The following is a 27,306-nucleotide window of genomic DNA, read 5'->3' as shown; positions in this document are numbered from 1 at the left end:
GGGACCCTGCCGCCGACAATGTCGCAAGCCACTATATCACTGATATTGAAGCGGGGTAAAGACCCGGAGGCGTGCGGGTCCTACAGGCCAATCTCCCTGATTAATGTTGACGCCAAGCTCCTGGCAAAGGTACTGGCGGTTAGAATGGAGGACTGCGTACCGGAGGTGATTGGGGAGGACCAAACTGGGTTCGTGAAAGGTAGGCAGCTGGCGGCCAACCTGAGAAGATTACTTAATGTGATAATGATGCCTCCGGCGGGTAGGGAGGTGGAGGTAGTGGTGGCAATGGACGCCGAGAAGGCCTTTGACCGGGTGGAGTGGGATTATCTATGGGAGGTGCTCGGACGGTTTGGGTTCAGGGAGGGATTGGTGGATTGGATCAAATTATTATATCAGGCCCCAAGGGCCAGCGTCAGGACTAACAGAGAAGTGTCGGAGTACTTTAGGTTGTACCGAGGGACCAGACAGGGCTGCCCGCTCTCCCCGCTGCTGTTTGCGCTGGCCATAGAGCCGCTGGCGATTGCGCTGAGAGCCGCAGAGGGATGGCAGGGGATGGTGTGGGTCGGGGTAGAACATAGGGTCTCTCTTTACGCAGACGACCTGCTCCTGTACGTGTCGGACCCAGTGGCCGGGATGGGAAGTATACTGGGAATGCTGAGGAAGTTCGGCCAGTTCTCAGGATACAAATTAAATATGGCCAAGAGTGAAATGTTTGTGGTACAGGCAAGGGGCCAGGAGAACAGATTGAGAGGGCGACCGTTTAGGCTGGTTGAGGAAAATTTCCGGTATTTGGGAATCCAGGTGGCACGAGACTGGGGCAGGCTGCACAAGTTAAATTTGGCCAGGGTGGTGGAGCAAATGAAGGGAGAGTTTCGGAGATGGGATGCACTCCCGCTGTCGCTGGCAGGGAGGGTGCAGACTGTAAAGATAACAATCCTCCCTAGATTTCTGTGTATTTTTCAGTGCCTCCCGATCTTTATCCCACAGTCCTTCTTCAAAAGAGTTAACAGGATGATCATGAGCTTGTCTGGGCGGGAAAATCCCCGCGGGTGAAGAAGGCGATATTGGAGAGGAACCGCAGCGAGGGAGGGCTGGCTTTGCCGAGTCTGATTAATTATTACTGGGCGGCCAACATCGCTATGATAAGGAAGTGGATGGTGGGTACGGGGTCTATCTGGGAGCGGGTGGAGGCGACTTCGTGCAGGGGCTCCAGCTTGGCAGCCCTGGTCACGGCTCCTCTACCGCTGCCGCCGGCCAAGTACACCATCAGCCCGGTAGTGGTGGCGACCCTGCGGATATGGGGCCAGTGGAGGAGGCCTGTAGGGGAGACGGGGGCGTCGGTTTGGGTGCCAATCTGCGACAACCATCGGTTTGCCCCCGGGAGTATGGATGGGGGGTTCCGAGTATGGCGGCGGGCGGGGGTGGGAAAGGTGGGTGATATTCCTGGAAGGGAGCTTTGCGAGTTTGAGGAGCTTGGAGGAGAAATTTGGGTTGGTAAGGGGAAATGATTTTAGGTACCTACAGTTGCGGGACTTTGTTCGTAGACAGGTCCCATCTTTCCCACGCCTCCCGCCAATGGGGATCCTAGACAGAATAGTCTCTAGGGGGGAAGAAGGGGAGGGTAGAGTCTCGGGTATTTATAAGGTGCTCATGAGGAAGGAAGGGTCCCAGACAGAGGAACTGAAACTTAAATGGGAGGAGGAGCTAGGCGGGGAAATGGAGGATGGCCTGTGGGTAGAGGCCCTGAGTAGGGTAAATTCGACCGCGACATGTACTAGGCTCGGGCTGATTCAATTTAAGGTCGTTCACCGGGCCCATATGACGGTGGCTCGGATGAGCAAATTCTTTGGGATAGAGGACAAATGCGTTAGGTGCGCGGGAGGATCAGCGAACCACGTTCACATGTTTTGGGCATGCCCTAAGCTGAGGGGGTACTGGGAGGGATTTGCGGGGATCATGTCCCAGGTGCTAAAAACAAGGGTGGTGATGAGTCCAGGGGTGGCAATTTTTGGGGTTTCGGAAGACCCGGGAGTTCAGGGGGAGAAAGAGGCTGATGTTTTGGCCTTTGCTTCCCTGATAGCCCGGCGACGAATACTATTGGCGTGGAGGGACTCAAAGCCCCCGAAGACTGAGTTGTGGCTTGCGGACATGTCGAGTTTCCTGGGTATGGAAAAAATTAAGTTCGCCTTGAGGGGATCTGTACAGGGGTTCACCCGGAGGTGGCAACCATTTATTGACTTCTTTGCGGGAGAGTGAGCGTCAGCAGGGGGTGGGGGGGGGGGGGGGGGGGGGGGGGGGTAGAGTACAGTAGAGTAGGAGGGAAAAAATGGCGGGTAGTACCGGTGGGAGAGGAGCGGGCTTGTGCAGTATGTTACGATTGAAGTATTGAAAGTACATGGATGTTTGCACATTTTTGCCTTTATTGCTTTCTTTCTGTTGATGTCTGTAACTGTTTACAAAGCCAAAAACTACCTCAATAAAATTGTTTATTAAAAAGAAAAGAAACTGAAAAGGGAGTGTAACCTAGGACATTCAATATAAACATGGCTCATGGACTCCACAAGACCGCACAAAAGGCAAGGTTCTTGGACGTCCGTGAACTGGTGGTTTCACAGTACTGCCGTGTGCATCACCTGCAGCCCAGGTCCCCATGTTTTAGGGAGAGAACAGACTTGGTTATCCCATATCTCTTGGGGAGTATGAGCTCCACCAATGAGTGTGCGGGGTGGGGGGAGGGGGGGGGGGGGGGGGGGGGGGGGGGGGGAGAATCATGAGCAGTTGCATCTGTATAAATATTTGTGATCAGTCTGGTACCGGTTAGAGAGTAGGAAGCTGTGGTGAGTTACTATTATTGTAAATATAGTTATTTTCTTTTTGACTCTACAAGCTACTGCTGGATTCTTCACGGATCTCACAAAGAAATGGGCCGGATTTCTCCTCGGCGGGATGGAGTGGCGTGAGCCACTCTGGCGTTGGGTCGCCGGAGTGGTTCACCTTTAGGGGCCAAGCCCTAACATTGAGGGGCTAGGCCTGCACCGGAGTGGTTGCGCTCTGCCGGCTGGCGTGGAGAGCCTTTGGCGCCACGCTAGCCGGGGCCGAAGAGACTTCGCCGGCTGGCGGAAGTCCACGCATGAGCCGGAGCGTCAGCGGCTGCTGACATCATCCCCGCGCATGCGCAGGGGAGGGGGTCACTTCCGCCTCCGCCATGGTGAAGAGGATGGCGAAGGCGGAAGGAAAAGAGTGCCCCCACGGCACAGTTCTGCCCGCCAATCGGTGGGCCGCGGGCCAGGCCACCGTGGGGGCACCTCCCGGGGCCAGATCGCCCCGCGCCCCCCCCAGGCTAGGGATCAGAGAAGCCCGCCCATGATAACAAAAAATGATAATCCAATGGCATTTCACAAAACCAAATATGACACAGATGTGTAGGAACAATTCAAATATCAGCATCCAAAAACGTGCCAAACTTTCAAGTGCGTATTGCACTGAGTGGAACTGACACATGCTTAACTGTAGGCAGCCATTATCAAAGTTTTTACACCTCCAAATCAGAGCAGGCAACAGAGCGGAAAATATAACAAAATGTTTAATGATGTCAGACTGCAAGTGGAGAGGAGAATTAAAGAGGCAGGTAGGAATGGAAGCTAGGTTTTATGCTTATGGAGTGAATAAATGTGTACCACACAACAGTCAGCCATTACTGTTTGATCTCACAGTGTAAGGGAGATTACATTGTATTGAAAGAAGTACAGATAAACTATTATTTCATCTGGAAGGAATGTTTGAGGCCCTGGAAAGTAGCAAGGGAGTAGGTAAAACAGCACAAATTGTAACTGTTACACGTGGGTGACTGAGGACCAATGTGACAAGGAAGAAACCCTTTGGGGGTGAGATGATGTGTTTGATTGTGGAATCTTGCCCGAGTTGATGGAAATGACGTAGGATAATCTTTTCAATGTGAAACCTGGTAGAGAGACTAAGGAAAGGTGAAACCTACTGTCAGTCTGGGAGAAAGAAGGGAGAGCAGAGAGAAAGAATGGGGAAAATGAAATGGATGTGGTCAAGAGCCCTGTCCAACATGGTGGAGGGGAATCCTTAAATGAGGATCAAGGAAGATATATTGGGCGGGATTCTCAGCGTGGGACCAAGCCGGAGAATTTCCGCGACCAGGCCACGCCGGCACGTGATCCTCTGCAGAGCGGAGAAACGGCGCCATTGGCACCGGCCGCTCTATGCAGCCCCCCCTGTCGATTCTCGGCCCGGGATGGGCCGAGTGGCCGCAGCTAAAACGCTGAGTCCCACCGGCGCCATCCACACCTGCTCGCAGCCGGCGGGAAATCTGCGTGCAAGGGCCGGGTGGCGGCCTGTGGGGGGGGGGGGCCTTCGATGCGGCCTGGCTCGCGATCGGGGCCCACTGATTGGCAGGCCGGCCTCTCTGTCTCCCAGCCTCTTTTCCTACGTGCCGGCCCCTGTAGCCCTGCGCCATGTTGCATCGGGGCCGGCGCGTTGAAGGAGGCCACTGCGCATGCGCGGATCCCGCGGCGCACGATTCGCACCGGGATCAGCAACTGGAGCGGCGTGAACCACTCCAGCGCTATGCTGGCCCTCTGTAGGGGCCAGAGTTACTCCTGGCAGCGGCCCGTTCACGCCGTCGTAAAACGCGACGGCATTAACGATGGCATGCACACTCTGCCGTGGGATGGGAGAATCTCGCCCATCATAAGTAGCGGTATGGAAGAGGACATCATCAGTACAGGTGTAATGAGTAACTTAGAGAATGGAATAGAGTCCGTACAAGACATAAGGTGAGATTCTCTGGTCCTGAGGCTAAGTGTTAAATGCTGTTGCATTTTACGACGGCGTCAACAGGCCCCCAGAAGAAGTGATCCTGCGCCCTACAGGGAGCTAGCACGGTGCTAGAATAACTCACGCAGCTCCAGCTGCTGATACTGACGTCAAACGGGCGCTGCGGGTCTGCGCATGCGCGCTGTGGCCGACGTGAATTTGCGCACGTGCGCTCAACCGGCGCAAACTCATGCATGCGCGCAAGTTGCCTTCTCCGTGCCAGCCCCAGCGCAACATGGCGTAGAGCTATGGGGCCCGGCGCGGAGTAAAAGAGGCCCCCACCAGGAGAAGCCAGCTCGCTGATCAGTAGGAGGCCACCCCCCCCCCCTCCCCCGGGGCCGACGCCCCCCTCCTCCCCACCAGGCTTCTCCCTGCAGGATGGATGCTGAGATCCCACCGGGTAGGACCTCCTGTGAATGGCGGCGGTGGGACTCGACCAATATCGGCGGCCACTCAGCCCATCCAGCGCGGACAATCACCCGGGGGGGGGGGGGGGTCGTACAGAGCGGCCCCTGACCGGCACCACGCTGACCGCGCTGGCACCAATGGCGCTGATTCTCCAGTCACCGGAGAATTGGCAGACCGGCGTCGCGTTAATCGCGCCCTACCCCGACGATTCTCCAACTCAGCCCGGGGTCAGAGAATCCCGCCCATGGAGTGGGAGAAGTGAAATCAAGATAGCTGTGGGAGTTAGTGGTCTTATAATGAACATTGGTTGATAGTCTATCCCCAAAAATGGAGACAGGGAAATTGAGGAAGGGAAGAGCAGAGATTGAGATGGATCACGGGAAGGCAAGGAAAGGGTGAACATGGGAGGTAAAGTTGATAGAATGTTGGCAGAACAGGCTGAAAGCATAAATCGATATACATGTAGGAAATCAAGTAGAAAGGTTTGAGTAATGTACAGAAGAGACCAGTTCAGTATCTCAATTTCAACATTCGATTTCTTTAACAACATATTGGAATGGAACAAAGTTATCAACCAAACCCCATTTTGCGTCTACTAGTAATATATAAATAATGAAAAAAAATTGTTCATAAATGTTGTTCCTTTTTGTGGTCGCGATCTGCCCAAGGGCAGGCCAATTGCTCATTGCTCCACACTTGTGATCTTGTACTTTCCTGTTCAGTTGCTTGCAAGAACCTCCCATTTTCACTTTCAATGAACAATATGACTCGGGAAGAGAATAATCCATCTCCTTCTTTGCGTGCACTTAAAGGAATCACAAGTCCTTTTCACAAAGGGCAGTCCCTTCGACTGTGAACAGCAGCTGTCCCTCGAGCTCTTCTGTCATCACCTCTGAAAATTTTTTGTTCTGCGATTGCCTATGACTGGTGACCCTGAGCATGGGACTCCTACCTGGCCTGGGGTGACTTGCAAAGGCTCTGAATGACCCTGTTACCCATTTTTCTTCTGTTATCATATTGGAATTTGTGTTTATGAGATCCTACTGTGAAGAAGTATTCACTATTAACCAGTACATGCAAAACATTAACACATGAATTAATTTGTGTACAGAGGAAAGCAGACCAGACCAGTTAGTTTGATCATCTTAAATTCTTCCTGTTTATAAGAGTATAAATATTATATCAAATTGTTGGATTTTTAGCTAAACCATTGGCAATCAGAAGTTGATGACTTGTCTTTTTTGATTACTCTGTGCTATTGGTTACTTTGTAAACACTGCACTGCAGAGCACTCCCAAATTAACAACAGACACTTATTAGTAATTAAATACTTTCCTCTGTACAGAAATTAATTAATTCACTATTTAATTAAGGGTGAAAGTACACAAATCCCGACTGAACTCTTAGCTGTTAGAAATCACCTACCTTCTTTCACTACAGTTAATCTCAATTATTTAAGGAAACTCAGTTGGTAATAAAACAAACTATTGAGACACATTTCAACTCCTCCAATTGTCGCCTTTTGCTCTCCTCACTTGAAGGCTGTTGAGTTCTTCTTGGGCACAGTGTTGTTGATTCTGGTAGCAACATCCCAACCCACCACCCCTCCCGTACCTCACCAATTAAGCATTCCTTAATTATCAGCTAAAAACAGAAAATACTGGACAATCTCAGCAGGCCTGACAGCACCTATGGAGAGAGACAGGAGCTAAGGTTTCGAATCTGGATGACTCTTTTTCAAAGCTAATTCTGAGCGTCAGTGCGGGTGTACATTTCACCCACAGACTCCAAATCACCATCAATACAATTCATCTATTTCCAATGAACGACATCAAGCAACCATTGATTAATGATCAGGAGAGGTGGCCCCATGATTTTCATCCAAATAGTCAACTACAGCCTCCATCACTGAGATTAGGAAACACAGCAATGGAAAGGCCTCAAACCTGAAACCATTTATAGCCTGGAATTATTGCAGTGTATTTACCCACTGAATCAGTTGGATGAATAAGGATTTTTTAAGGGCGGAAAGCTGTGTGAAAGTCGATAAAAACATGTATTGCCATTTGAATTTAAAGTAATAATCATAGATTATCATAGAATTTATAGTGCAGAAGGAGGCCATTCAGCCCATCGAGTCTGCACCGGCTCTTGGAAAGAGCACCCTACCCAAGGTCAACACCTCCACCCTATCCCCATAACCCAGTAACCCCACCCAACACTAAGGACAATTTTGGTCACTAAGGGCAATTTATCATGGCCAATCCACCTAACCTGCACATCTTTGGGCTGTGGGTGGAAACCGGAGCACCTGGAGGAAACCCATGCACACACGGGGAGGATGTGCAGACTCCGCACAGACAGTGACGCAAGCCGGAATCAAACTGGGACCCTGGAGCTGTGAAGCAATTGGGCTATCCACAATGCTACCGTGCTGCCCGCTTCATAATAAAATGAAGCTATTAAGAAGAGGAAGATTGGAAATGTCAAAATGAAAGGTACGCATATCCATTCATCCTTTTCAGAATAATAAAACATTATTAATATTGCGCATTCTCACTGTTGCAACAATCTCTATTTCCGAAATAATCAATCCTTGCCTCCAGCTATCTGTAAAGTGCATTTTTTGGTAGTAACACAGTAAAGCCAAATCCTACTCAGAATGATCAGAGTCACCAATGGTTAATGTCAATGATATTAGAACATCGAGTTGAATTAGTTTTTATTCAATTCCTAAATGGCATCATTCACACACACACACGCTTAAAGAATCAAAATTCCTGTTTTGCCGCTACCTCAATACAAACAGCACAGCTGCTGTTCACACAAACATCTCATGACTCATAGTTCAATATTCTGGAAGGGAGTAACATTCCACGATTGCACAAACTCATATTTCCCAGTTCATTGTTCGACAAAGATGATACTGGTCTAAAAATCGGAAGTAATCATTTCATAACCCATGAATATTGAGCATTTTGGCATACGCTGATATTGCAACCAGCATCTCTCAAGCAAAGAAAGTCTGAAGGATCATTCATTTGAATATTTAGTACTTATATCTAGATTGAAAAACAAAATCTGAATAAAGTCAGAAAATAGAACTTCACAATGACTCCAGAGCAGACACAGTGCAGCAATTTCTTATCTCAATAACTGAAGTAAAATCCTTCCACAAATATCAGTGAAGACAACCCCTATGGAGCACATCTGTTTTCTAGTGCTGGTGCGTGTGTTTGGTCTATTTACAGACCTTTGGGAGCCACTTCTTTATTTGCATTTAAAAAAAAATCTCACTCCTTGCTGAGTTTCTGCTCAATGCAGGAAAGCGCAGCTGTACATTCTTTGCACAAGTTTATATCCATATTGGTAGGCATGCCAAGGCAAAAGAATTGCACCCTTTTGTGACTAATTCTTTTTTAATAACAATGAAAGATTATGGGGAAACTTTTATTTACCTGCATCACTACTTACTGTATCTGGCGATCTCAGGGTAGAATTCTGCCTCAATTTATATTGTTCGAAACTGGAATGGTTTGATTTGAAAAAATAATTTGCTGCTGATCCTCCAAATAAACTAATGAAGTACAGACTTTTAATTTTGAATTCCTCCACTATGGAATTACGCTATTAAATGTCCTGTGGGGGCAGCACGGTGTCGCAGTGGTTAACACAGCCGCCTCACAGCGCTGAGGTTCGATCCCGGCCCTGGGTCACTGTCCGCGTGGAGTTTTCACATTTTCTCCATGTTTGCGTGGGTTTCGCCCCCACAACCCAAAGATGTGCAGGGTAGGTGGATTGGCCACGCTAAATTGCCCCTTAATTGGAAAAAATGAATTGGGTACTCTAAATTTAGTTATTTTTAAATTAAATGTATAGTGATGCCCAAACAGGTGAAGATATTTTCTATTGTTCTGTCTGATTGCATTTAATTTTGGAACAAATAGCAGGAGTTCAGTGAAGGTTCATTAGACTGGTTCCTGGGGTGGAAGGATTGTTGCATGAGCAGAGATTGGGTCGACTAGGTCTGTATACACTGGAGTTCAGAAGATCGAGAGGGGATTTCATCGATATGTATGAATGTCTGACAGAGTTGGACAGACAAGATGCTGGAATGATGTTTTCTATGGCCGGGGCAGGTCTAGAACAAAGGGTTCTGGTGTCAGGATATGGGGCAGTCATTTAGGACTGAGATGAGGAGAAATCTCTTCACTCAGTGACAAACCTGTGGCATTCTCTACCTCAGAAGGCTGTGGAGGCCAAGTCACTGAATATATTTAAGAAGGAAGTAGATAGGATTTCTCATCTCTAAAGGCATCAAATGATATACTCCCCCTATACTGCATCTGGGTTGGGGGTGGTGGGGAAGGTTGAGGATAATTTTCAGGGCCTTGGAGACCGTGACGCCATTTAAAAAAAGGGCAGCACGGTAGCATTGTGGATAGCACAATTGCTTCACAGCTCCAGGGTCCCAGGTTCGATTTCGGCTTGGGTCACTGTCTGTGAGGAATCTACACATCCTCCTGGGTGTGCATGGGTTTCCTCCGGGTGTTCCGGTTTCCTCCCACAGTCCAAAGATGTGCAGGTTAGGTGGATTGGCCATGATAAATTGCCCTTAGTGTCCAAAATTGCCCTTAGTGTTGGGTGGGGTTATTGGGTTATGGGGATAGGGTGGAGGTGTTGACCTTGGGTAGGGTGCTCTTTCCAAGAGTTAGGGGGCAGCATGGTAGCATGGTGGTTAGCATAAATGCTTCACAGCTCCAGGGTCCCAGGTTCGATTCCTGGCTGGGTCACTGTCTGTGCGGAGTCTGCACGTCCTCCCCGTGTGTGCGTGGGTTTCCTCCGAGTGCTCCGGTTTCCTCCCACAGTCCAAAGATGTGCGGGTTAGGTGGATTGGCCATGCTAAATTGCCCGTAGTGTCCTAAAAACAAAAAGTAAAGGTTAAGGGGGGGTTGTTGGGTTACGGGTATAGGGTGGATACGTGGGTTTGAGTAGGGTGATCATGGCTCGGCACAACATCGAGGGCCGAAGGGCCTGTTCGGTGCTGTACTGTTCTATGTTCTATGTTCTAGGTGGGGTGAAGAAGTTAGGGGGGAGATGCTAGGGGGTATAAAATAAAAATTGATATCAAATAAAATGCTTCTAAAGAAATTGACTGCGAAAAAAAACTACAAAAGCTTCCACCACATTAAAGGCCTTTCACTTTATTCTCACACATCTTTAATATTGACATGCTGGGAGACAGTTTAAAGGATTTAAGGCAACAGATGGAAAAACTTTCACATTCAAAGAGATTTTTCATCTTGACATTCTGACAGACAATTTAAAGGGTTTAAAGGCAGCCAAATGACCCAATGCTAGGAAAGAGCCCTGACCTGAGCCCTTTCTGCCCAGCCCAAGCCCATCCACCCCACCTCCCGGGAAGGACCCCCTCTTTAAAAATGGCACTCTCTCGGGGCCAACTTAAAGCCTGATTTTGTGAAAAGATTTTCTAAGTGCCATTGAATGGCATGCCAGCGTCTTTCCCAGTGCCAGCGGGAAATGGTCCGATTCACCAACTGGCGGGAGCATGCAGTCTTCAAATGGGAGAATCGCAGCCTAAAATAATTTCTCCCTTACAGTCTTGTGAAAAAGTAAGAAGTCTTTTTTTAAAAATGCCTCTCAACAGAAGACCAACACGAAAGTGATTGCCTCAAACTGCCGTGATCTTTTAAGTTAATAATGCTGATAGGGTCAAAATTCTCTTTCAACTTGTCGTCAGACAAGCAGAAATGTGTTAACTTGCATCAAACAGACACCAAATTAATATTTGTTTCAAACAGAGAAACCAAACCATGACAAAATGAGTCAATTTTCTCCAATATTTTCTTCAAATATTTTTGGCTGCCATTTATATGCTGCATTCAATTATAATATTGTAGTTATTGCACAAGTCCCTGGTCTCCCCACAAGGACCTAAGAAATAGGAGCAGGAGTAGACTCAACTGCCCATCGAGCTTGCTCTGCCATTTAATGCAATTATGACAGATCATGGACTGAACCCACATGACTGAGTCAAGAGGTTTGAATTTAAAGAGATAGAAATTTTATCTTCACCTTTGCTGGGAAGGGAGGGAGACAATGCGAGATAACTTACAGTTTCATTTTTCTTTGTGGAAAATACCATTGCATAACTAAGTTAGATGTCTTCATTAGCTAGTGATTCGAAACAAACCTGTTGGACTTTCACCTGCTGTTATAAGACGTCTTACTGTACCCACCCCAGTCCAACGCCGGCATCTCCACATCATGGATAACTAAGTTACAGGAAGAAACAAATCACAAACTGCAGCATTTCATCGCTCCAAGTTTCCGATAGAAATACCTCTGGGTTCACTGAGCCACAGATTTCAAAGCTATTATTTTGAACTTGAATTAGCCGGAGGAAAAATATTCCAATATTTGAGTGATTGGAAGCAACCCATTCCACTCTGCAGTTTGAATGCTGTTAATTAAACATCTGATTGGTAGCCAAAGGTGTTAATTTGCTTGATTTTGTTTTGAAATATTTGAATCATGATCACAGACTTGATTGTGATCATTATCATGCCAAGTAAACTCCTTCAAAGGTAATAAATATTTCAGTAAATGACTTACTTCACATGTTTCAGAAATGCAGACTGGGCTATCTTCAATGACCTTTAATCACGGCTATCGTAGGTCATAAACAGTGGACAAAAATATTTGAAACCATCAAGAAAGAAACCCAGAAACTTTACTCCAGTGGCTGCAGATTTCCCTAAAGGTGGTCCACTATTACCTTAGCAAGAGCAACGGGGATGGCCAATGATAATTGTCAGCGATGTCACATTTTGAGGATGTATAAAAAGAAGCCTGAAGGTAAGAAACGTGATGGATAAATATTATTGATGCCACAGCTGTCCCAGTGTGTTCAGACTTAAAATGATGGAGTCAAGAAAGGATTTGATTCTTAAGTGTATTGAATAAAAAATGATTTAGCTGCTTTGGAACTTGGTTGTTAATACCGTTAGTTTTACACATTAGTAATCCTATGGCACTACTGTCCCTCCCCCATTTTGCAATTTTTGCTTAGCATTTTAAGTTTGTTTTATATATTCCTTCATGTTCAATGGTGGTCTCAAGATGATCCCAAGATCTTACAGTCAGAAGTGGATTCAATATTTAATCACACATAGTGAACCCCAGGGGCCTCAAAATAGGGCCTCTTGAATTTATAATATAGGATGTGAAAACAGGACACTTGGATAATAATAGTAGGATTGGTGCATGGGTTTCCTCCAGGTGGAATAATGATACAAGTGTGTCCTGTTTCCCAGGCCTTTTGGAAAAAATGGCCTCAGCCACAGGAGGGTCTCACACTTATGTTATTGAACATTCTAAAAGACTGAAGAAATCGTATAAAGGTACAGAAGATCGAAGCCTCATGGTCGACAATGCTGGAGTGAAAACCATGGGAACAACCATCGCAGAAGAAGACTCGGAGTCAAGTACATGGAGATCAGTGAAGTACCTCCGGAGAAAAGCCTGGCAAGTTGTCCTGCTAGGTTGACACTGGAATTCTATTAATGAGTTGAGTAACGTTAATTTGTATATTGTATAACGTTCATTGAGTTAAAGAGTTGTGAAATTATTTGAATCAAAGAGTTCAGTGACATTCATTGAGTTAATGACAAAATAGCCTGTGTGGCATTTATTAAGTTTAAAGTCCGTATGATATATTAGAAAAATAAAGAGTATTTCAGTGAATACTAGCAGCCCTGTGTATTTTGTGTGATGTGTCGTTTGTGAGCTCTTAAGGGGAAGACTGGGGCAACAAGAAATCAAAGTCATCTGTAGCTATTAGAGTCAGTGAGAAGCACCTCGATGAAGATATCAACTGCCTTCCTTTGTTAAATAGAACTTTTGTTGCTTAATAAATTGTGCTAATACCTCGACATCAAGTGTCTCCTCATCTGAAGTTTTGGTCTCGTTTTGAAACCTCTCTCATATTTCATTTCATTTTAACACCACACTTGGCTTAAACCAAAAATCCTTCTCAGTTATAAGAAAGAGCAATTCCAAAACTTGAGCAGTTGCTGAATAAATTCACCTGGTCTGATTCTGAGGCACTAAACACTGTTTCACCATCATGGAACAAAACTCATCCTTTCATCTACTGAACATCATCCCACTGTGAATGAAAAGAGAATCTTCAAAGTCAAACTAATACCCTCCTCCTATTCCTGCAGCATATTTCACCACACTGCTGTTTCTCCCGTTTCCCTACCCTTAACCTGCACATAGACATTCGCAGCAACAGTAACGTTAGACAAGTCAGACAGTAGAAGTGTAAATTGCAGCATTTGGTTGACTGTTGCAATACTCTCCAAAGCCCATCAGCAACTAAGATTTAAACCTATTGTTCCACATAAAATTAAACACCTTTGCAACAAAAACAGCAACCTGATCTTTGTGGCATTCCTATTTTGTATGCCTCAATAAAAGGTAGCTGTTCGCCCTCATGAAATGCCTAGACCTCTCATTTCTGCACCCAATAGGGAACTTTAAACATACACATTCAATAAGCAGTAGCTCACACACTGACATATTAGTTCGAAAAGAGACCACTGTTGGTGCATTCTGCCCAAAACCCCCAGGTTGTACTTGCAGAAGAAAATTGGTCGAGTATAAGCAATAGGACTCAATCAGTTTTCTGTTTCCTTTATGAAGTTATATTGGTAAATATACATTGCAAGTAATGGTATTTTCTTTTAAACTAAGGGGTTTGCAAGGTGAACTATCAATAAAGCCCTAGAAATGGGACTGGATAATTATTTGCCACTTAAAACTAGTGTCAGTCTGTTTCACAGCACTAGAAAAACAGGGAGAAGTGATCGTTATGCTACACTATTCTCGTTGTATGCATTTTTCGTTCACTGGTTATAAATTATCAAGGAAGTACCTATCATTTATCATGCTGTATTGTTTCTCGTGTTGCTGCAGAATGCCTGGGAGCATTCTGAGCAGCATAGTGGCTTTTTGTACCTAATAGAATGTTAGAGTGCTTGGGTTTATTTTAATCAAAAGACACCCCCACCGCCCCGCTCCCCCCTGCCCCCCCCCCCCCCCCCCCGCCCCCAAGCCATCGCTTCAACAGGATACATTAATCAAAAAGAAATCTTCAAGAAAAATATACCTTCAGCAATAGTTGGCTTCTGTTTGATGTAGCACTAAATTGACGGCGCCAACCAATACTGCCCACTTGGGACTACCAAAAGATTTCAAGTTTCAAGTGAATGCGGCGGCAAGTTGGCACACCTCTGCAACTTGCTGGTAATGGCAAAGCAGGAACTCAGCTGGATCCCACACAAGGCTACACTAGGAGGTCAGGACTGGGTTGGGAGGGTGGGGTTCAAGCAAGAGCTGGCCAGTAGACCAGAGTATTTATGTGGGTTCAGGAGACTGCATAAAGCACCTTTTTCGCCCAAAGTTATCAGAATTTCTCCTAACTCATTAGACCATTCAAAGTCGGCTACAAAGTGGGCAGAGTGAATGTGGCTATCCATTTGCACCTGAAAATTGGAAAGCAGGCCCTTCAGCAAGCATAGGACTCGGAGTTGCATACTTAAGCAACTGAAACAGGCAGGCAAGCATCTTCCCCATTTGCAACATGCCTTAAAATTCCATCTTTGATCTTCAAAGGGGTGAGGTGCCCTCTCTTCCAATCTTTATTGAACTACTGGCCACCTGTTTGTGAGATGAATCAAAGGATGGCTGATAATTAAAAATAAGGCCCACCATTTCATAAATACAAAAATAGAGAGTGACATGGTGTACTAAAATACAAGCTATATCCAGGAGGCATTTTTAAACCCTGTCTTCTTTTGCGATAATGAAAGTTTTGACTCACCCGACAATTGCCAAGTTCTTCAACCGACAGTACGATTGTCCCACATTTCTTCCCTGGAATCCCACTGGGAACAGAGAACGAAAGATACATAAAAATCTTGAGCATTTAAAAAAATATATTTGACTGCTTTTAAATCCTTTGCAAATGGAAACAGCAAAGTGTGAGGAATATTCAGTATTAAGTGAAACAAGTTTACATAATGTACAATGACCAGAATGCCTTTGCAGTTCTTCGTTAAAAATAAGAGAATGAGGTTGTTTTCTGCTATATGTTTTTGTCTACACTTTTGCTAAAATTTGCAAATGGAAGAAAATATTACATTATAATTTCTTATGGAAAATCTTACTCTCCACAAATAATTACTGCATTTACATAAATTTTTCCTTATGTTAGGATCTCTAAGCTAGTCTGTTGGAGTATTGCGCGAGCACCAGCATTTAGCAACTTCCTGCGTGTTTGTTGAGAAGCTGGATGGTGATAATAGAAAACAATCGCAATTTCTTCACATTTTCAGACACATTGGTAATCATTGATGTGCCAAGTTCAGCATGGCTTTGGCTGCAATGTAGATATTTTCCAATTCTTAACAAGCGTATTTCAAAATGCTTTTGGCTGGAGCAGATTGTTATTTCTTTTCACTCTGGTGCCAGCTTTCATACCTCCAGTGAATCAATAGTACCAAATAGTGTTCAGTCATATTTTGGAACAGCAGAATATTTTGTGCAGTGGCTTCATGTTCATTGTCAAAGGAAGTAAATTCAATCAGGACATATTTCACTCATTACCCTTATGAATGGAAGATATTTTCCAAGTACTACCTGTACCAAAAAGGAATATAAAACACATGTTTATGATTTTGGTAGAAATGGCAAAGAGAGGATATGATGCCCACTGCAGCAGACTCCAAATGTCCACTAGACAACTAGATTGTGGCTGTAACAACTTGATTACAACTTAATACTGAAGTATCCCATCAGATAACGCTTACTGTTTGATGCACCGACAAAGGTGTATGCACTGTAACTGAGACATCAATTACTATTCTTCTACCTTTATGTTGCACATTTGAGATCTGAATATTACTGACAGTAATGACTGTGGCATTACCTCCAGTTATATCTCTCACTGGAAAATGGGTTGATAAATATTATAGCAGGTAAATACTGCAACTCGTGTCTTATATGACACTGAACTATTAAATTGGAGCAGCCTGGCTTTCACTTTCCCTTTGTGTCAAATTTAATAGAACCTTTTCCTACTCACAGCATTCAGAAATGCGACTGCATTGTGCTGTGTATATACATGGGGTGACAGCAAAACAATTCAACCAATCCAAATTAGTTATCATGCATTCGGAAAAATGACATCGCTTAAATTATATTTAGACTATGCCAGTGTTGGAGATGTTCAGGCACAATGAGGCATTTAAGGGTAAACTTTCTGGTCCCAGCATAATGTTCATTTTAGTTGATGAGATTCTCAACCTCTGAAGTAGCTGTCCAGGAGGCTTAAGTGTTGAGGCATGACTGTAATGAGATCTCTGAATAATGTAGCCTCCGTATGAAAGGTGCCCATTGGTTCTCTGTCCCTGAAGCATAAAGTAATTGTGCCCTCCAACATCCCTGAGACCCATGCTCGTCATGCTAATTGTCCATCATGAGTCAACCCATCGCAATATCAGTTGCCCACAATCTCAAAGTCAAGAATGGGGTGAATAATCAGGGTTCACTTGGTTGCACGGGATCAAATGCACTGGGCTCACTTCTCTGCCAGGACCCCAACGCCTGCCAGTCAGGATTCAGCAATCCCCAAGGCTGACATCACCATCCACTTGACCCTGACCATTTGGGATGAGCGATCATATAACCATCCTGTTCGAACCCCCGTGTTAGAGAGCCTAAGGGAGGAGAGAACCAGATGGGAGTGGAATCCAAATGAACGAGGGCATAGGCTGGGTTCAGTCCTGTTCTGGATGTCGGAGGGCACCTGAGATGTGAGTAAGTGGTCGCCGCCGGCTAAGGTCGAGGACTGGCTCTTTCCTGGTCCGGAAGGTCAATGGGATGGGGAGATAATGATGGTCAGTGGCTGTGACACCAATCTAACTTTCTCTCTCTCCTATCCCCTGCAGGAATCTGACTGATATCAGAATGAAACCCGTGGAGCTGGCCAACTGATAACTGCACTAGAGGATCACAGACACCAGCAGTAAGGTGCCACTGCATCAAGAGAAGACCCTGCAAAACAAGACCAGGAGGTCGGAGGCTGCACCAGCCATACAGGGGGTTAGAAAATGCTGAAGGAAGTGTCGGGCAACATGTGTCATTGAAGACTCCGTGTCATGAGGGAGACCGTGCAGCACCTGTGCCATGTCTTTGCAGTGGCAGCAGAGGACACCAACTCTCTGTCGCCATGAAAGTCATGGCAGCCCTAAACCTCGACGCAACAGGGTCTTCCAGAGCTCCATGGGTGACCTTTGTGGAATATCACAGGCATCTGCCCATAATTGCATCTGTCAGGCCACGGATGCACTTCATTCTAGGGATCTGTACTTCGTACATTTTGACTTGGACCAGGTCCGATAGGAAGAGAAGACTGCAGGCTTTAATAATAATATAATAATCGCTTATTGTCACAAGTAGGCTTCAATGAAGTTACTGTGAAAAGCCCTGGTCGCCACATTCCGGCGCCTGTTCGGGGAGGCCGGTAAGGGAATTGAACCCATGCTGCTGGCATGTTCTGCATTACAAGCCAGCTGTTTAGCCCACTGTGCTAAACCATCCCCACATTTTCCAGAGCGTCTCCCTCATTGTCACCAGCTTTGGGAACATAGATGGTCTGCCAGAGGTGCAGGGGGCAAATCGACTGCACCCATGTCACCCTCCGCTTCCCCTGGCACCAGAGAGTCCCTTTCATAAACTGGAAGATATCCCGCTCTCTCAGATAAGCAACTGCCCACACCACCAATTGCGTTTCATGCACGTGTCCCCATTTTCCAGAGAGTGTGCCTGACAGCTACATAATTGGCCCATTGCAGATCCCTGGAATCTTTGAGGGACACCCTAGGCTGCAGGGCTGGTTCGTGAGTGGCAAAAGATATCTCCTCAGGTTGTGGCTGATGAGGTCAGTGCAAAAGCCACAGTCTGCAGTGGAGGGCAGGTACAATGAGGCTCACAGTGCTGATCTGTAATCGAGTGGTGCACCTGCCTCGAGAGGTCCGTTGGTGCCCTTCAACACAGTTCCCAGAGTGTCTCCCTCATTGTTGTGATCTGCTATGTCCTCCACAACCTGGCTCTGCAGTGGGGCCTGATCTTCTTGAGGATGACCTTCAGGAGCAGCATCTGTCGTCAGATGAGAAGGATGTGCAGGAGGGCATCGAGGAAGGGACCGCTGAAGATCCAGAAGATGGAGGCCAGGTGGAGGAGAGAGTCTGCATGGATGGGAGGGCTAAAGGTGCCCTCATCATCTCCTGCTTAATGGAAGACTAGCTCACAGTCTGACAGAGTGACTCCCCAGGATGTTGTGGCACCTCTGCGACCAGAGGATGAATTTGGCCGAGATACTGACCATCAGGGTGCTGGGGTAAGGGGGTCCTCGAGTGCCTCCTGCTCGGTCAATGCACGAGGATGATGACGACTTGCAGTGAGGAATGTTCTGTGATGTTCCTCAGCTGCTGCTTATGTCTGGCTCCTGTCTGTCTGCTGACAGCACGCTGACTCCCCGGCTCATGTCTGAGTGAAATTCTGTCTTACATTCCTCTGTCCCATTGCTCTTGGGGGGATTAGGGCTGAGGGTCTAGAGTTCACTGAATCGTGCCCAAGTCTTATCACTCAAAATGGAACATTTTCACTGAGTGGGCCAAATCATCTGTCCCTGATCAGAGGAAGGGTAAAGAATGTGAGGCGTTAAGGTGAAGAAGAACAATAACATTTAATTCAATGACATTTCCAAATTTAACAATTGGCAATGTCACCCGAACAACCTGTGCGTAACTTCACCCATGCCCAGACTGTGACCCCACAATTCCTTACACTTGCAAACCTTCTCACCATGTCTGGGTGTGTTCCCAGGATGCACATCAGAGGTGGATGCGGCCTGCTGACTTCCACACTCTGTTGCCCAAGTTACCCACACTCTGTTGAAAAGACCAAGGAACTGATCATCGACTTTAGGAAGCGTAGCACGACACACACTCCCACCTGCATCAATGGCTCCGAAGTGGAGATGGCCGATAGCTTTAAGTTCCTGGGGGTCACCGTCACCAACAGACTGTCCTAGTCCACTCACGTTGACAGGCAACAGTCAAGAAAGCCCAACAACGTCTCTACTTCCTACGGAAGCTAAAGAAATTTGGCATTTCTGCATCGACTCTCACAAACTTCTACAGATGTGCGATAGAGAGCATCCTATCCGGCTGCATCACAGCGTGGTATGGCAACTGCTCGGTCCAAGATCGTAAGAAACTGTAGAGTGTGGTGAACTCAGCCCAACGCATCACACAAGCTTGCCACACCCACATTGATTCTGTATGTACCTCCCGCTGCCTTAGGAAGGAAGGCAGCATTATCAGAGACCCCTCCCACCCAGGCATTGCCTTCTTCCAGACCCTTCCATCAGGCAGAAGGTACAGAAGTGTGAAGACTCGCACATCCAGACATAGGAACAGCTTCTTCCCAACAGCTACAGAACTCCTCAACAACTCCCCCTCAGACTGATCTGTTCCCTGTAAGAACACTATTCATGACGCCCTGCGCTGCTCTTGCTCATGAATTTGCTTTGTTTGGCCCCTTGTACTGCACTGTAACCAATCACTGTTTGTCGATGTACCATTTGTCAATGTTCTCTGTTGATTATTCTTTTGTCTACTATGTACGTACTGTGTACATTCCCTCGGCCGTGAAAAATGCTTTTCACTGTACTTCGGTACATGAGATAATAAATCAAATCAAATCAAAATCAACATTAAAATCAAGATACACTTGGCAGGCGTCCTCTGGAGGGCCCCAAGCCTATCTTTGAGTTGCCTTGCTCTGTCCTCTGTGCTCGATTAGTGGCAGTTTCAGGAAGCAAGGGATTCAGGTTGGCTGGGCTCTCCCAGGGTTTCCTGGCTGGAAAGCCACGAGCCTATTCCCTCTGGGTGCTCATGGACCCCTGCGTTACTCCATGGGATGGAGGGACTGCTGGAATGAGCTCCAGAAGCCTGAATACCTTCTGACGCTGACAGTACTGGAGGTCTGCCATTATCTCAACCATACAGTTGAAGCCCTCAGCCATGGTCCTCAGGAACTAAGCCATGCTTTGGAGTTCTTCCATCATTGGTCTGACCTCTTCCCCAGGACTTCCACTGTGGACTCCACCCTTATAGTTTTGGCCTGGGTGCCATGCATTTCCGGCACCATCTCCTGCCTCAGAAGGCTTTTGGACTCCTCCATTTGGCGTTGCAGTTGCAAGAGTTTCACTGACTTCCCCTGCTGGTATTCCTGGCTCTGCCTTTGCATCTTAAGCAGCTGAGGGATGAACATGTCCAGAGGCGCGGCACCGAGCTGGGACCCAGCTGAGTCCTGGGATCCACCAAAACTCCGACTGTCCAACTCATGGGACATTCCTACCTCCACCTGAAGTACATCAGAAGCAGTGTGATTCTCACCAGATGACCACCAAGAAGCCTGACCGCTAATGTTGCCCACCAAGGTGTGTGTCTCTGCGATGGTGGATAGTGCCGGTAATAGCCGTGACGTTTCTTTGGTGTCCTCCTCAGACATCTCTCCTGAGGTCGTGTCAAGCGTGGGTGGTGGGACACTGTTGGTGGACAGGCCAAGTTGTTTGGGTGATGTTCCTGCAGGGCAATCAAGATGGAGTACTTGGCCTGGTCAAGGGTTTGGGTACACAGAATTCACTTGAGTTTGATCATCTGGATGAAGGTTGAATGGCTCCTCACTTTTGTCTCACAGATCCACTTTGCTCTCAGCACAGGCTCTTTCCCCTGTGAACTCCAGAGTTCTCTCTTTGAAAGGAATCAGGGCCCTCACCTAGGGTATCCCACCACCCACCTACTCTCGCTCACGGAGGTTGTGGACAGGCTTTTCCTGAAGAACACAAATGGAGATAGAACATAGAACAGTACAGCACAGAACAGGCCCTTCGGCCCTCGATGTTGTGCCGAGCAATGATCACCCTACTTAAACCCACGTATCCACCCTATACCCGTAACCCAACAACCCCCCCTTAACCTTACTTTTTAGGACACTACGGGCAATTTAGCATGGCCAATCCACCTAACCCGCACATCTTTGGACTGTGGGAGGAAACCGGAGCACCCGGAGGAAACCCACGCACACACGGGGAGGACGTGCAGACTCTGCACAGACAGTGACCCAGCCGGGAATCGAACCTGGGACCCTGGAGCTGTGAAGCATTTATGCTAACCACCATGCTACCGTGCTGCCCCTAAGGAGATGATGTGAGCTGGATGCTTGGTGGGTCAGATAATGGTGATGCCTGGCATGTAATCAAGGAGGGGTTCTGATGAGGAGTACCAGGGCGGGGGGGGGGGGGGGGGGGGGGGTGGCGGCTGTGTGAGAGGATGCTTCAGGGAGGTGGGGGCTGGGGCCTTGCGTGGTGACAGCATGTGGGATCAAGGTGACATTCAGTGAAGTTACAGCAAGGGGGAGAGGAAACCGGCAGCACTTTGGCTGAATGGAGTAGGTCATACATCTCCTTTTGACACTGCACCCCCATCCTCTTGGTCAGGCTGCTGCCACTACCCAGTGCTACAACCGTCTCCCCAGGCGCCATTTGTCACCTTGCTGGAGGGTCTTCAGTCAGCCCGAGGGTATATTGTTGCCCGTCTCTCCTTCACGCATCCAACATATGGCTGAGGGATTCCCCCCATGAATGGAGGAGCTGGTTTCCATGCCGTCACCCTCCTGCCTTGAATGACGGCAGGTGCAGTGGAGCGGTTGAAAGTGCTCTTTATTGAAGTGCTCAGGACGCCCTGAGGGCAACTGAATCAGATGTGCTGCTTTTCACGTAGGGGGGAATTCGAAGTACATGAGAGTTGCAGTCCGAATCGCACTGCCGGGATCAGTGGGAATCAGACCAATTTTCCCACAGAAAATGACATTTGGCCATTTTTTCGGTGAATTCCACCTAATGTCGGGAATACCTGTGAAAAGGTGGAGGGAGTTAGCAACTGCCGTCGTGACAGAGCAAATGAGGAAGAACTTTCAGACAATAGAAAACTTTTTCATTCAAAGTAAGTGGTCCCATAGGGCAATAAACAGGTGGAAAGACAGCTGCTTACACACCTCACCATGTATCCTGCTCCATTGGCTCGGTGCCACTTAATAGTGTTGCTGCTGTCTTGCTATGGGGAAAGTGAAGGAAGAAGTCTGCTGGCCAAGTAATGCGTTCATATGGCAGATACCACCCACGGTCACTTGGAATGCTCCACTGGAGTAGGAATTCAAGACTGGCATCACCACTGAAGCTAGTATTACAGTCTTTAGTTTTTTTAGGGCAGGATTCTCCTGTACCCGGCGAGCGGGGGTTCCCGGCGGGCCGGAGTGTTGAGAACCACTCCGACGTCGGCCTGCCCCAAAGATCCGGAATCCTCCGCACCTTCAGGGGCTAGGCCGGCACCAGAGTGGTTTGCGCCCCGCCGCCTGGCACGGAAGGTCTTTGACGCCACGCCAGCCGGGGTCGAAGGGACTCCGCCGGCCGGCGCGGGATCGGCGGCTGCTGAAGTCATCCCCACGCATGCGCAGGGGGGGATTCACCTACACGTTGGCCATCACGGAAGCTGACACGGCTGACACGTAGGAAAAGAGTGCCCCCAACAGCACAGGCACACCTGCGGATTGGTGGGCCCCGATTGCAGGACAGGCCACCGTGGGGCACCCCCCTGTGGCCAGATCGCCCTGTGCCCACCCAGGACGCCGGAGCCCGCCCACGCCGCCAGGTCTCGCCGGTAAGGGACCTCGTCTAATTTACGCCGGCGAGACTGGCAAAGAACCAGCAGGACTTTGGTACATCGCGGGCAGGAGAATCACCGAGCAGCTGCCGACTAGCGCTGCGCGATTCCCGCCCCCGCCAAATCTCCGGTGCCGGAGAATTCGGCGGCAGGCGGGTGTGAGATTCACGCCGTCCCCCCCGGTGATTCTCCGACCCGGCGGGGGGGGTCTCTGGCGCTGGTTTTTGGGCGGGGGCGGGGATCGCAACGCGCCGGTCGAGGGCCGTTGGCAGCAGAACCCTGGCAATTCTCCGGGCCCCAATGGGCCGAGCAGCAACCCATTTTCGGCCAGTCACGCCGGCATGGACCATGCCTGGCTTGGAGGGCAGTTAGCGGGGTCCTCAGGGGCTGCGGGGAGACCTGGCCCCTTGGGGCCCCCACGGTGGCCTGGCCCGCGATCGGGCCCACCGATCTGCGGGCAGGCTTGTGCCGTGGGGGCACTCTTTCCCTCCGTGCTGGCCTCTGTAAGGCTCCGCCATGGCCGGCGCGAAGAAGAAACCCCCTGGCGGTCCTGCACGTGCACCAACTCACGCCGGCCGGCAGAGGCCCTTCGGCGGAGTGGTTCATGCAGCTTCCGGACGGTCCGACGCCGGAGTGGTTCACGCCACTCTTTAGCGCGGTACGGGCCGCCCCGCCACTCACGGGAGAATCCCGCCCCTTGTCTTTAGGGTGTTTCCCTGCAAATGTTTCCCTGATGGATGAAGATATCTTCCCTGACTGTGTTTTATGTTTCCTCAACTCTTTGCTCAAAGGTTTATTTATAGGTGCCCTTCAGTCAGCGTTACTCTTCATACATATATGTCACTGCAATTTCTGTCAGAAAAGGACCAGACGTGTACTCAATCTGGGAGTTTGCAGGATATAGGTTTGTTCAGTACATTACAGAATGTCACACAGTAGGGATGTTACAATATATTATTGGGAAATAAGCACCTGCCATCTTATGAATTGATATCCAGCAAATTCCTATTCCCCAGCCTCAATGAAAAAAGTAATACATTGGCTCAGCTTCAAGTCGCCAAATGACATGGTGATAGATCATTATTTAGAAAACATATGAGAATTGTTTCTTGCCATCATGATAAATTGTGGCCAATAAAATAAACACCGTTAAGGTCTTCATCATAACTCTCTCTTTATCTGGTCAAAGTAGGTGATTCTTTGCAGAAGACAAATCATTCACTTTTGTCCCAATTTAACCTGTACAAAGCAGTTTTCAGGAGTCGCTATCAGTGTCAGGAGAAAGTCTTTTGAGATTCGCAAACAACTGAAAACCTTCAAACCATGGGATGGAATGTATTAACCATCTAAAAAGAACTTCGACAATCAACACTCCAGTTGTACAAATTAGGAGTATTTTGTTTGCAAGAGATCAGTGCCAGACAAGGATTGGTTGATTGAATTTTTTTTAAAGCGGGAACAGTCGACGCAAAGCGAGGAATGTTAATGCTGGGAATTGGGACACTCACCAATGCCACAGATTGCACACAGTGGATTCATCCACTCTGACCTACAAATGTAACTCAAGGTTAACCTCCCAGAGCACCCACTAATGTGTTTTCATTCAACTCAACCATTTTCATTGTGGCCTCTGTGGATAAAAGAACGTCAACTTAAATTTTCATAGCATCTTTAACAAAGCTATATGTCAGCGTTATCAAACAAAATTTGACATTGAATCATTCGAGAAGACATTAGGAGAGTTGAGGAAAAGTTTGATCAAAGAGGCATGTTTTAAGCAGCTTCTCAAACAAAGGGAGAGGGGTTGGAGAGGCAGGAAGATTTAAGGAAGGAATTTCAGAGCTTAGGGCCCCGGCATCTGAAGGGTTGACCTTCAATGGTGGAGCAATTATGGATACTCAAGGGACCAGAATTGGAGGAACACAGATATCTTGGAGAAGTTGTGTGTTGGGGGTGGGGCGGGGGGAGGGGGGGGGTGCTTTGTAGAGTTGTAAAAGATTATATTGAAAGGGGGGGGGGGTGTGAGGCCACAGAAGGATCTGAAAATATGGTTAATAATTTTAAATTTGCTCGATTGTGAACCAATTAGATCAGTGAGCACAGGGGTGATAGGTGAGCTGCATTTGATATGCGTCAGCATACAGCCAGCAATATATTGGACGGGCATTAGTGAATGGAGGTTAGATGATGAGAAGCTGGCCAGGAGAGTAGCCATAGAACATATAGTTGGAAAAGTCAAGTCTCCCGGCAACAAAGGCATGAATAGTGGTTATGATGGCATGTAAACCGCATATAAGTGGGTGGGGTGTGGGGGTGGAATGGGAGATGGCCAGTGTTACAGAGATAGAAACAAGTGGTCTTGGTGATGGAGCAGATGTGCAAGTGGATCAACTTGGTCACTACAGATACAAGCTCAACTGGTTCAGCCTGAGAGACTAGCCAGAGAGATGGTTGGAAGCAGTGGCTTTGGAACCAGGGTTATGGCAGAGACCAAAGTCCAAATGACCAATGAGAAAAGGCTGGAAAATCTCAGCAGGTTGGCAGCATCTGTAGGGAGAGAAAAGAGCTAACGTTTTGAGTCCAGGTGGCCCATTGTCAAAGCTGCTTAAATCTTTTCTCTCCCTACAGATGCTGCCAGACCTACTGAGATTTTCCAGCATTTTCTCTTTGGTTTCAGATTCCAGCATCTGCAGTAATTTGCTTTTTAAAGTCCAAACGACTTTGGTCTTCCCAATATTTAACTGGAAGGAACTGCTTCTCATTCAGAACTTTCAATTTGAAATAAATCAGATCAGACAGCCACAAAAGAGATTTTTTTCCTGTTAGCAGTGGCTATAGTAACAGTGACGTCGCAGCATGCTAATCAACATGCTGCCCTATCTCCTGCAGAACAAAAGACAATTGAAACAATGCCAGTTACAACAATGGGGAACATTAAATAAGCTGCAAGAACAATGAGGCTGATTTCTTATTGAGATATCCTACCTGCACTAGCAATGATTTTAACTTCACAATCTGGCATTATGCTGAGTGTTTTGTAAAAGTAGAAGCACTAAAGACATTTATTTTACAGGTCCAGGGGACTGAGAGAGTACATGTATAACTGGATTTAACCACCGATCATGTTCTTTAATTAGCCCTTTCTCCTCAGTTCCTCGGGTGCAGGCTGAATTCATTATTACATCACCCTTTGCAGGTGGCAAAAGACATGGGAAGATAGGAACAGGAGTAGGCCATTCAGCCCCTCGAGCCTGCTCCACCATTCAATTAGATCATGACTGATCTGTGGCCTAACTCCATATACCTACCTTTGGCCCATGACCCTTAATACATTTGCTTAACAAAAATGTATCGAACTGAGATTTAAAATTGACAACTGATCGAGCATCAATTACCATTTGTGGAGAACGATCCAAACCTCTACCACCCTTTGTGTGCCAAAGTGCTCAAGCGCGAGAATGCTCCACTGCTGCAGGAGGGCATTTTGAAAGGTTGAGCATTTGGCACTGTCTCATGCAACCTTCTGTTCAATTAATGGCAAGTACAGCATTGAGCTAATCAGAGTGCTGTTGAAAAATCAACCAAACATCAATGAAGTCAATGGGCAGCAGGGTAGCATGGTGGTTAGCATAAATGCTTCACAGCTCCAGGGTCCCAGGTTCGATTCCCGGCTGGGTCACTGTCTGTGTGGAGTCTGCACGTCCTCCCCCTGTGTGCGTGGGTTTCCTCCGGGTGCTCCGGTTTCCTCCCACAGTCCAAAGATGTGCAGGTTAGGTGGATTGGCCATGCTAAATTGCCTGTAGTGTCCTAATAAAAGTAAGGTTAAGGAGGGGGGGTTGTTGGGTTATGGGTATAGGGTGGATCATGGCTCGGCACAACATTGAGGGCCGAAGGGCCTGTTCTGTGCTGTACTGTTCTATGTTCTAAAACATTGACGAACATGGCCAAACCCAGAGAATTCAAGTGAGGAGAAATTGTTGTTAAACTACATGGTGGTGTCATCATCCGGCACCTTCAGCACTGTGTCTCATTGTGGTAGCTGAGGACTGACCACAATGCTGACAAAGCTGAAGCCACATGTCAGGGATCTGAATTTTGAGGAACTGCTGCTGAAACCTCTTAGGATGTCCATTTTCTAGTCTGGAAAACTAGTGGAAGATCCACCTCAGTCTTCTCC

The 27,306-nt window shown here is 47.5% G+C and overlaps 1 protein-coding gene across 2 annotated transcripts in view; it reads right to left on the bottom strand.

The window, feature by feature from the left end:
• Positions 1-27,306, bottom strand: part of LOC119978716 (copine-8-like) — a 789,805-nt gene that overhangs the window by 398,595 nt on the left and 363,904 nt on the right. For both annotated transcript variants that reach the window (XM_038820547.1, XM_038820548.1), the window contains exon 7: positions 15,161-15,224. In XM_038820547.1, the coding sequence (XP_038676475.1) occupies positions 15,161-15,224 (64 nt within the window). The remainder of the gene's footprint in view (positions 1-15,160; positions 15,225-27,306) is intronic.

The sequence above is a fragment of the Scyliorhinus canicula genome, chromosome 15 (assembly GCF_902713615.1).
Source record: "Scyliorhinus canicula chromosome 15, sScyCan1.1, whole genome shotgun sequence".
Classification (NCBI taxonomy): Eukaryota; Metazoa; Chordata; class Chondrichthyes; order Carcharhiniformes; family Scyliorhinidae; genus Scyliorhinus; species Scyliorhinus canicula.
The sequence above is the reverse complement of the archived record's forward strand: the minus strand, read 5'-3'. Positions and strand labels throughout refer to the sequence as shown.